The sequence below is a fragment of the Oncorhynchus tshawytscha genome, linkage group LG10 (genome assembly GCF_018296145.1).
Source record: "Oncorhynchus tshawytscha isolate Ot180627B linkage group LG10, Otsh_v2.0, whole genome shotgun sequence".
Taxonomy (NCBI): domain Eukaryota; kingdom Metazoa; phylum Chordata; class Actinopteri; order Salmoniformes; family Salmonidae; genus Oncorhynchus; species Oncorhynchus tshawytscha.
The window spans coordinates 72,053,802-72,065,825 of NC_056438.1; the positions used below are offsets into that span (position 1 = coordinate 72,053,802).

Consider the following 12,024-nt stretch of genomic DNA (forward strand, 5'->3'; position numbering starts at 1 on the left):
TCCTTCACTCTGTGGTCCAACTTATCCCAAACCATCTCAATTGGGTTGAGGTCTGGTGATTGTGGAGGCCAGATAATCTGACGCAGCACTCCATCACTCTCCTTCTTGGTCAAATAGCCCTTACGCAGCCTGGAGGTGTATTGGGTCATTGTACTGTTGAAAAACAAATGAGAGTCCCACTAAGCACATTGCTGCAGAATGCTGTGGTAGCCATGATGGTTAAGTGTGCCTTGAAATCTAAATAAATCACAGACCGTGTCACCACAAAAGCACCCCCACACCATCACACCTCCTCCTCCATGCTTCACGGTGGGAACCACACATGCGGAGATCATATGTTCACCTACTCTGCATTTCACAAAGACACGGCGGTTGGAACAAAAAATCTCAAATTTGGACTCAGAACAAGGACAGACTTCCACTGGCCTAATGTCCATTACTCGTGTTTCTTGGCCCAATCAAGTCTTTTCTTCTTATTGGTGTCCTTTAGTAGTGGTTTCTTTGCAGCAATTCGACCATGAAGGCTTGATTCACTCAGTCTCCTCTGAACAATGTCGTGGAATATTCTAATCATGTGAGAGAGACTTTGTCATTTCTTCAAACAATCATATTTATTCAATATTAATTAATTATTGCAAGAATGAGACTAGTCAACCCCAGAGTCTTGACTGTTGAGCCGAGTAGCCTAACCTGTAACCAAATGCAGAGTTCTTTATACAGCTGACACTAAGAATGCTTAGTCATGGTTGGTTCCACCCCTCCCATGAAGATATGGGCATCATAAGCCACTCTGGGTTCATCCTGTTGTTATCTGCACTGGGGGGTGTTGTCTTAACCCCACCCTGGCTTAGTTTCCCATATGCAAGGATGATTTTGAGACAATGAGGGATTGTTATAAACTCTTCCAGGCTCTCTCTATCTCGGTTACACCCACCACATCTTGTAATGCAGTCTATGTAATGCAGTCTTTAACTCATTTGTCAGCTCAAGCAATCTCTGGTGACCAATAGCCCAGATTAACTGCAGGGAACTAGAGTGGAGACCATAAAAAAACACTAGTAGGACATAAATGTCTTACTATTCGTTTAATATTAATTGTTAACAATTAATATCAAATAGATCAGGAAAATACGTAATTTTTTTATCACAACAGTTGATGTTGAGATGTGTCTGCTACTCTGTGAAGCATTTATTTGGGCTGCGATTTCTGAGGCTGGTAACTCTAATGAACGTATGCTCTGCAGCAGAGGTAACTCTGGGTCTTCCTTTCCTGTGGCAGTCCTCATGAGAGCCAGTTTTATCATAGCGTTTGATGGTTTTTGAGACTGAACTTGAAGAAACTTTCAAACTTTCAAAATTTTTCAAATTGACTGACCTTCATGTCTTAAAGTAATGATGGACTGTTGTTTCTCTTTGCTTATTTGAGCTGTTCTTGCCATAATATGGACTTGGTATTTTACCAAATAGGGCTATCTTCTGTATACCACCCCTACCTTGTCACAACCCAACTGATTGGCTCAAACTCATTAAGAAGGAAAGAAATTCCACAAATTAATTTTTAACGAAGCACACCTGTTAATTGAAATGCATTCCAGGTGACTACCTCATGATGCTGGTTGAGAGAATGCCAAGAGTGTGCAAAGCTGTTATCAAGGCAAAGGGTGGCTTGGCATAGAAAATATGTTTTGATATGTTACTACATGATTTGTTAGTACAGACTTTTTTGGTTACTACATGATGCCATTTGTGTTATTTCCTAGTTTTGATGTCTTCCCTATCATTCTACATTGTAGAAAAAATAAAGAAAGACCCTTGAATGAGTATGTGTGTCCAGACTTCTGACTGCTATTGTGTGTATGTATGGTAATGGCTGGAGCGGAATGGCTGGAATGGTATCAAATAAATTACATGGTTTCCAGGTGTTTGATGCCATTCCATTTGCTCTGTTCCAGCCATTATTATGAGCCGTCCTCCCTCAGCAGCCTCCACTGACACACACACACACACACACACACACACACACACACACACACACACACACACACACACACACATACACACCACACATCACACACACACACACACACACACACACACACACACACACACACACACACACATACCACATACCACACACACACACACACACACACACACACACACACACACACACACACACACACACACACACACACACACACACACACACACACACACACACACACCACACATACACACACATACCACACACACACACACACACACACACACACACACACACACACACACATACACACCACACACCACACACCGCACACCACACACCGCACACCACTACCTATCTGGCCAGCTATCCTCCAGCTGCTGTTGCCATGGATATCCCAGCCGATAGATTGATGGCTGCAGGTGCTGGGAGAGAATGCCCTGAGGCCTGAGAATCTGCTGGGTTTTGCTGTATGATGATTGTGTTTGTGTGTGCGTGTGTGTGTGTGTGTCTGCGTGTGTGTGTCTGCATGTGTTTACCTGTCTGTGTGCATCTATAAAATCTATCTTGTAGGCATTTAACTGACTTGAAACAGAGGGACCATCTCATTGGACTAGCCCATCATACCTGAAGACAGCTGTGCAGTAGCAGCACAGACATGACTGGATAATGTGCTTCTCTCTCAGATCACCGGCAGGGTTCCTGTATGTCAGTGCTACACTCCATGAAACATATCAACAGTGAGTAATAGGCAGGGACAAGAATGAGGCAAACGAGAGAACAGCCTTGAAGGACCCTTAGTAGGAATAGCAATTTATATTGATATACAGTGGGGAGAACAAGTATTTGATACACTGCCGATTTTACAGGTTTTCCTACTTACAAAGCATGTAGAGGTCTGTAATTTTTTATCATAGGTACACTTCAACTGTGAGAGACGGAATCTAAAACAAAAACCCAGAAAATCACATTGTATGATTTTTAAGTAATTCATTTGCATTTTATTGCATGCCATAAGTATTTGATACATCAGAAAAGCAGAACTTAATATTTGGTACAGTAACCTTTGTTTGCAATTACAGAGATCATACGTTTCCTGAAGTTCTTGACCAGGTTTGCACACACTGCAGCAGGGATTTTGGCCCACTCCTCCATACAGACCTTCTCCAGATCCTTCAGGTTTCGGGGCTGTCGCTCGGCAATACGGACTTTCAGCTCCCTCCAAAGATTTTCTATTGGGTTCAGGTCTGGAGACTGGCTAGGCCACTCCAGGACCTTGAGATGCTTCTTACGGAGCCACACCTTAGTTGCCCTGGCTGTGTGTTTCGGGTCGTTGTAATGCTGGAAGACCCAGCCACGACCCATCTTCAATGCTCTTACTGAGGGAAGGAGGTTGTTGGCCAAGATCTCGCGATATTTGGCCCCATCCATCCTCCCCTCAATACGGTGCAGTCGTCCTGTCCCCTTTGCAGAAAAGCATCCCCAAAGAATGATGTTTCCACCTCCATGCTTCACGGTTGGGATGGTGTTCTTGGGGTTGTACTCATCCTTCTCCTGCCTCCAAACACGGCGAGTGGAGTTTAGACCAAAAAGCTATATTTTTGTCTCAACAGACCACATGACCTTCTCCCATTCCTCCTCTGGATCATCCAGATGGTCATTGGCAAACTTCAGACGGGCCTGGACATGCGCTGGCTTGAGTAGGGGGACCTTGCGTGCGCTGCAGGATTTTAATCCATGACGGCGTAGTGTGTTACTAATGGTTTCCTTTGAGACTGTGGTCCCAGCTCTCTTCAGGTCATTGACCAGGTCCTTCCGTGTAGTTCTGGGCTGATCCCTCACCTTCCTCATGATCATTGATGCCCCACGAGGTGAGATCTTGCATGGAGCCCCAGACCGAGGATGATTGACCGTCATCTTGAACTTCTTCCATTTTCTAATAATTGCGCCAACAGTTGTTGCCTTCTCACCAAGCTGCTTGCCTATTGTCCCGTCGCCCATCCCAGCCTTGTGCAGGTCTACAATTTTATCCCTGATGTCCTTACACAGTTCCCTGGTATTGGCCATTGTGGAGAGGTTGGAGTCTGTTTGATTGAGTGTGTGGACAGGTGTCTTTTATACAGGTAACAAGTTCAAACAGGTGCAGTTAATACAGGTAATGAGTGGAGAACAGGAGGGCTTCTTAAAGAAAAGCTAACAGGTCTGTGAGAGTCGGAATTCTTACTGTTTGGTCGGTGATCAAATACTTATGTCATGCAATAAAATGCAAATTAATTACTTAAAAATCATACAATGTGATTTTCTGGATTTTTGTTTTAGAATTGGTCTCTCACAGTTGAAGTGTATCTATGATGAAAATTAGAGACCTCTACATGCTTTGTATGTAGGAAAACCTGCAAAATCGGCAGTGTATCAAATACTTGTTCTCCCCACTGTACATAGTTTGCCCCTCAGACAAGAATACCATAAACCGCACTCTGTTAACGACAGTAAGAGTCGTCCATGTCATCTCCATCCTCGATTCCCTTTTCAGAACTCTCCCTCTTTTCTCCCTCTTTTCTTTTGTTTTTGCTGTCATTTCCATACCTCTTGTGTTTTTTTTTCATTCACAGAGGTTACCTCAATCAAATGTATTTATAAAGGCCCTTCTACACTTCAGCAGATGTCACAAAGTGCTTAAACAAAAACCCAGCCTAAAACCCTAAACAGCATGCAATGCAGATGTAGAAGCACAGCGGCTAGGAAAAACTCAAATACATATCTCTGTCTTTGTCAGTCTGTTCTCTCCTTCTCTCTCTCTCTCTCCCCCTCACTCTCCTTCTCTCTCTCTGCCCCCCCCTCTCTCTCCTTCTCTCTCTCTCCCCCTCACTCTCCTTCTCTCTCTCTGCCCCCCGCTCTCTCCTTCTCTCTCTCTCCCCCCTCACTCTCCTTCTCTCTCTCTGCCCCCCCCTCTCTCCTTCTCTCCTTCTCTCTCTCCCCCTCACTCTCCTTCTCTCTCTCTGCCCCCCCCGCTCTCTCCTTCTCTCTCTCTCCCCCTCACTCTCCTTCTCTCTCTCTGCCCCCCCGCTCTCTCCTTCCTTCTCTCCTTCTCTCTCTCCCCCTCACTCTCCTTCTTCTCTCTCTCTCCCCTCACTCTCCTTTTCTCTCTCTGCCCCCCGCTCTCTCCTTCTCTCTCTCTCCCCCTCACTCTCCTTCTCTCTCTCTGCCCCCTCTCCTCCTTCTCTCTCTCTCCCCCTCACTCTCCTTCTCTCTCTCTGCATCCTCCCCATTCTCCTTCTCTCTCTCTCTGCCCCCCCTCTCTCCAGACCAAACAGTGTTTGTGATTACGTCTGGTTTGGGTTGAAGCGGCATCATGCTTTCAGAACACAGACATGTGGATTCTCTCTAGGGGGGTTCCGCTTGTGAAAACATTCCAATCTAAATGGAGATGGGAGATATCTTCTGGGGATTCCACCCACCATCCCTCCCAACCATGCGGCTTAAACACATTATTCCAACACCGGGCAAAACAAACCTTTGTTTTTTCATACAGCGTTTTCCCCTTTAGGCCCACATTTGTTTTAAATATGTAGAAAATTGATGTGTTTGAGAAAGAAGGTGAAATTGAAAGGGAACACAAAAGGACGTGCAAAAATCTGAAGAAAAATCCCAAAAGAAATTGGAGTTTAGTTGACCTAAGGATCTTGAGACTTGACTGTTCTGGTCGATATGCTGCGTATTTATCTTAGTGTTACAGATGAGCAGACTTAAGTCACAGCCCTACCGGATAACTACCATGGTGTTTGTAGATGTCTTGTGTTGAGACTGATGGCAAACACCCATGTTAAGGTATCACTTTTTAAAACGTTAAATTCAAATATTTTAGGTACACTAGTACTATGTTCTCCAAAACATGACTATGTAGAGTGAGTAAGGGGGGCCTTCAGAGAAATCATTTCAGAATAAAAAAATGCCCCTAAAATATATTAGTTTTTGTTAGAAGGTAGGAACTGTATTTCTACCAGATGGTGATGATTTAAGGGGGAAGTCAGAAAGATAAGTGGGGTGGAGGGGGGAGGGGTTGGTAGGTAGTCTTTACCGGTATTCATGTTTCCATGGTTACCCTGAGGCTGTATCTCATGGCAACTGGACTGAGTGAATTACTGATACCTATCTGCAGAGCGATGAACCCTGACGCTTTGTGCGACAACACCGTCCAAGACCCTTTTACATCCAATCAAAAAGAGAGGAAAGGACAAGGGGGGATAAAGATAGGCGACTGTAGGGGCAGATAGAGGAGAGGAAGATAGCAGGGGGATAGAAACAGAGAGATGGTGAGACAAAGAGGGAGTGGGCAAGAGAAAGAGAGAGAGAGAGTGACTGGAGAGCAGGTGTGAGTGCAGATATGAGTGTGATGAAATTAACATACTGAAATTTGAATTAATTATCTGTCTAGCCAGCCAATTGTCAAATGTGTGTGTGTGTGTGTGCGCGTGCATGTGTGTGTATGTATGTATGTATGTATGCGTGTGTCTGTGTGTGTTTGTGTGCGTGCGTACCGTGCATGTCTGCAAATGTCTGCGACTCTACACGGTGGTGTTGTCACCTCTGCTGGATTGGGACTGGAGTTTTTCTTGGTTTCTGGAACGTTCCCTGAGTGGTGTTATGCTGCTAATGAATCTCAGTCTGGTTAACTAACAGATGCCTCCCTGGAATCTCAGGTCCTCTCATTCGTCTTCTGCTCTCTCAATAGACCAGACTGACAGAACATGTCCTTGTCACACTAACCCTTCCTCCTCTACTGACAGAACGCTGAAGACCTTCCATAGAAATAGAATTACTAGAAGGGAAAATACCATTCAAGAGAAATGTTCTGTGGTGGGTGGACAGGCAGCCATATTAGATGTACCCATAGGAGTGAAATCTATTTCTGTGAGACTTCCTGTCCTTCTTTCTCTTTTTCCTTTCTTCCTTCAACTCATGACCCTGTCATTCTTCCTGTATCTCCTTTATGTAGGTATGAGCGAGGCATCCTCCATAGTGAACATGCGTAGAGTCACCCACCCTACCATACGAGAGCCCCTGGCTGGCATCGCCCACCTCCCCTGCGTCTTCACCCTCCAGCCCGGTGAGCTCAGCCCTTCCAGCCAGCCTCCCCACATCCAGTGGACCCGAACCTGGATACCGCAGGGTGGAGAGGGGGGTCCACTGGAGCAGATGGTTCTCTCAGCAAAGGGTAAGTAATGTAAATTGAATTAAACCCTTTTGCTCTTTGTGGAGCTTAGGTCATTCACTAACTTCCTCCATGGGGTTCGGTGTTGAGCGGTTTTATTAACTTCCTTTAACCTTTTACTCCAGTGGGCTAAATCAGGTTCACACAGAGCGTTTTTTGGTAGTCTTAAACAAATCTACTTTGAAGCAAGAATATACACCTCACACACATGGTTATGGGCTTAAAAATGAAAGAAGAGACCTGTACCATGTCAGATATAGTTGAAATGTATTACATTTTGAGTTTTCATCCTAATATTACACTTTATATACATCACAGAAGACTGACATTTTTTGGCGTAAAAAAAGAAAGAATGTTTATTAATTAGGAAATTATTACAAATGTTAATAACATTCCACCCATGAGGCCACTAGGTAATTTGACTGTGGGAAAGGGCTTTAGTATGGATGGTCCTGCTTCTTTTAAATTAAAGCTAGTGATTCAATGATATTAGTTTCAATCAACATGGACTTAAACATGCCATATTTGGCTATTTGTAATAATTAATTTGTTATGACAAAATTATGAGAGGGTTATTGTTTTGACAGTTGAAAAGGTCTATACACTTTCATAGAAATTGTTTTATTTTTCATTATTTTCCAAAGGTGATATGGTGAAGGTGAATAAGGCTTTCGCTGGCCAGGTCAGGTTGCTTGGATATGCTGCTAACAACCTAAATGCTACCATGGAGATCTCAGGCCTCCGTAGCAACGACACAGGCACCTACCATTGTCAGATTGTGGTTGCAGATGACTACGAGCGAGACATAGTGCCCCTTGTGGTCACAGGTGAGTGGTTCATTGCTGGTGTGATTCAGAAGCTGAGATACCTTCTTTCCCCAATACAATACAACACGTCTGGATTGTTCCCAATAGTTATGCAACAAGTATTATAAGTATTGTCTGGGAATTATTTTGTTTATTTTGTAAATTGCTACAACCTTGGAGTAGACTTTATCAATACTTCTGAAAATATTTATATTTATATATAAGCTAAAGGAATCCATACTGTGGATTAAAAACCTATTTGTCCCTTTAAATGATCGTTAATAACATCTTAGACACCTCAGTGGGAAATTGTGACCTTTTACTTGATAACCTTTTACTATATAAGGGCAGATTCTTGTGAGTATTAAACAAATCTAATTTGAAGAAAAGTATACACCTCACACACTTGGTTATGGGCAAACAAATAAGCCACCTGCACCATGTCAGATATAGAGTTGAAATGTATTCAATTTGGAGTTTGATCCCAATATTACACTCTGCTTCTCTTTGTATTTTCATTATGGGTTCATATTAACAGGCTAATAGTCCGTAACACTGTAATTAAGTGCATGGATTGAATTCCAATGACAACTGGCCTGTGACTGCTCTTCCATGAAATGCAGCTAAAAACACACAGATGGTTTCAGATTGATCTGTTCTGAATAAACCTATTGGGTTGTCAAACAGTGTAGTTGTATAATCATCTAAAAGTAGGGCTATATCATGAACATCAGATGTAGTATATGTTTATAAACACTACCGTTCAAAAGTTCAAAAATCACTTAGAAATGTCCTTGTTTTTTAAAGAAAAGCACATTTTTTGGCCATTAAAATAACACCAAATTGATCAGAAATACAGTATAGACATTGTTAATGTTGTAAATGACTATTGTAGCTTGAAACGGCATTACATTTTTTTTAAATATCTACATAGGCCCATTATCAGCAACCATCACTCCTGTGTTCCAATGGTACGTTTGTGTTAGCTAATCCAAGTTTCTCATTTTAAAATGCTGATTGATCATTAGAAAACCATTTTGCAATTATGTTAGCACAGCTGAAAACTGTTGTGCTGATTAAAGAACCAATACAACAGGCCTTCTTTAGACTAGTTGAGTATCTGGAGCGCCAGTATTTGTAGGTTCGATTACAGGCTCAAAATGGCCAGAAGCAAAGCACTTTCTTCTGAAACTCATCAGTCTATTTTTGTTCTGAGAAATGAAGGCTTATCCATGCGAGAAACTGCCAAGAAACTGAAGATCTCGTACAACGCTGTGTACTACTCCCTTCACAGAACAGAGCAAACTGGCCCTAACCAGAACAGAAAGAGAAGCGGGAGGCCCCGGTGTACAACTGAGCAAGAGGACAAGTAGATTAGAGTATCTAGTTTGAGAAACAGACACCTTACAAGACCTCAACTGGCAGCTTCATAAAATAGTCCCCGCAAAACACCAGTCTCAACGTCAACAGTGAAGAGGTGACTCCGGGATGCTGGCCTTCTAGGTAGAGTTCCTCTGTCCAGTGTCTGTGTTCTTTTGCCCATCCTAATCTTTTCTTTCTATTGGCCAGTTTGAGATACTCAGTGCCTCTTTGCTTGACATCATGGGAAAATCAAAAGAAATCAGCCAAGGTGTCAGAAAAAGAATTGTACACCTCTACAGATCTGGTTCATCCTTGGGAGCAATTTCCAACCACCTGAAGGTACCATGTTCATCTATACAAACAATAATATGCAAATATAAACACCATGGGACCACACAGCCGTCATACCACTCAGGAAGGAGACGTGTTCTGTCTCCTAGAGGTGAACGTACTTTGGTGCGAAAAGTGCAAATCAATCCCAGAACAACAGCAAAGGACCTTGTGAAGATGCTGGAGGAAACGGGTACAAAAGTATCTATATCCACAGTAAAACGAGTCCTATATCGACATAACCTGAAAGGCCGCTCAGCAAGGAATAAGCCACTGCTCCAGAACCGCCATAAAAAGACAGACTACGGTTTGCAACTGCACATGGGGACAAAGATCATACTTTTTGGAGAAATGTCCTCTGTTCTGATGAAACAAAAATAGAACTGTTTGGCCATAATTACCTATGTTTGGAGAAAAAGGGGGAGGCTTGCAAGCCGAAGAACAACATCCCAACCGTGAAGCACAGGGGTGGCAGCATCATGTTGTGGTGGTGCTTTGCTGCAGGAGGGAATGGTGCACTTCGCAAAATAGATTGCATAATGAGAAAGTAAAATTATGTGGATATATTGAAGCAACATCTCAAGACACCAGTCAGGAAATTAAAGCTTGGTGGCAAATGGGTCTTCCAAATGGACAATGATGCCACAAGCATACTTCCAAAGTTGTGGCAAAATGGCTTAAGGACAATAAAGTCAAGGTATTGGAGTGGCCATCACAAAGCCCTGACCTAACAATGCTACCTTATATAATGTTACTTACCCTACATTATTCATCTCATATGCATACGTATATACTGTACTCTATATCATCGACTGCATCCTTATGTAATACATGTATCACTAGCCACTTTAACTATGCCACTTTGTTTACATACTCATCTCATATGTATATACTGTACTCGATACCATCTACTGTATCTTGCCTATGCTGCTCTGTACCATCACTCATTCATATATCCTTATGTACGTATTCTTTATCCCCTTACACTGTGTATAAGACAGTAGTTTTGGAATTGTTAGTTAGATTACTTGTTGGTTATTACTGCATTGTCGGAACTAGAAGCACAAGCATTTCGCTACACTCGCATTAACATCTGCTAACCATGTGTATGTGACAAATAAAATTTGATTTAACCTCAATCCTATATAATATTTGTATTTATAATATTCACATTCTTAAAATAAAGTGGTGATCCTAACTGACCTAAGACAGGGAATCTTTAGTAGGATTAAATGTCAGGAATTGTGAAAAAATAAAAGCTGAGTTTAAATGTATTTGGCTAAGGTGTATGCAAACTTCCGACTGCCCCTGTATATACTGCATCTGATGCGCATGATTTAGCCCTACTTTTTAAATATATATAATAGTATGTACTATTTCATCATTGTCCTTACTGAAGTGTCCTGTTAAATGTTACTACTCATTGAGTATTATTTTTTTCCCTAGTGTTATTATTATTATTATTATTATTATATATCTGCGTCATCATTGATTTGATATGTGTCTATGTGTTTCCTTTGGCAATGTATGTGGTAACCCTTTCCATTATCTGATAAAGCCATTTAAATTAGAATTTGTAAATGCAGAGGAATGAACCCAAGCGAGAACACATCTCCTGCTTAGAAAATACTCCACATACTGTAACATCGTGGCTACATTCCAATGTTGATATTAGCATCTCATTTAGTGTCTTACACTGCCACATGGAGAGTAACATTTCATTGGGTGACCTTCATGAGTGAATTAACATCCTAATGATTTAATTGCTTATACAAGCTCCCATCTGTTTGGCTGAGACAAGGACACACTTGGCATTGCAACACAAACCTGTGTGTGGCTGTTTCATGCAGGAACCCTGCTAAAACAGCCCCTAGTGAATAGAGTACTTATTTATTTTTTGTGAATAGAGTCACTGTATGTGTGTGTCCGGGTGGTGTTGATCAAGAAAGAAAATAGAAGGGGGAGGGGGTGAGAGATAAAGAGAAAGATAAAGAGAGTAAGAAAAAGAGAGAGTGAGAGAGAGCGAGAGAGAAAGAGCGAGAGAGAAAGAGCGAGAGAGAGAGAGCGAGAGAGAGCGAGACAGAGAGAGAGAGAGCGAGAGAGAGAGAGAGAGAGAGATAAAACAATACATAAATACGCTATGGAAAAAGAAGGAACAGCATGTCAGAAATAAGCTTAATGTAATTGAAGAATCCATAGAATCTAACTACTTCTGGGAAAATAGGAAAACTCTAAACAAACAACAACAAGAAGAGCTATTTATCCAAAATGGAAATGTATGAATAAAGCACTTCTCCAATCTTTTTGGCTCTATAACAAAGAACATACTG

The 12,024-nt window shown here is 42.1% G+C and overlaps 1 protein-coding gene across 2 annotated transcripts in view; it reads left to right on the plus strand.

The window, feature by feature from the left end:
• Positions 1-12,024, plus strand: part of LOC112236664 (neurocan core protein) — a 131,201-nt gene that overhangs the window by 36,869 nt on the left and 82,308 nt on the right. For both annotated transcript variants that reach the window (XM_042329000.1, XM_042328999.1), the window contains exons 4-5: positions 6,981-7,199; positions 7,841-8,023. In XM_042329000.1, coding sequence (XP_042184934.1) covers positions 6,981-7,199; positions 7,841-8,023 — 402 coding nt within the window. The remainder of the gene's footprint in view (positions 1-6,980; positions 7,200-7,840; positions 8,024-12,024) is intronic.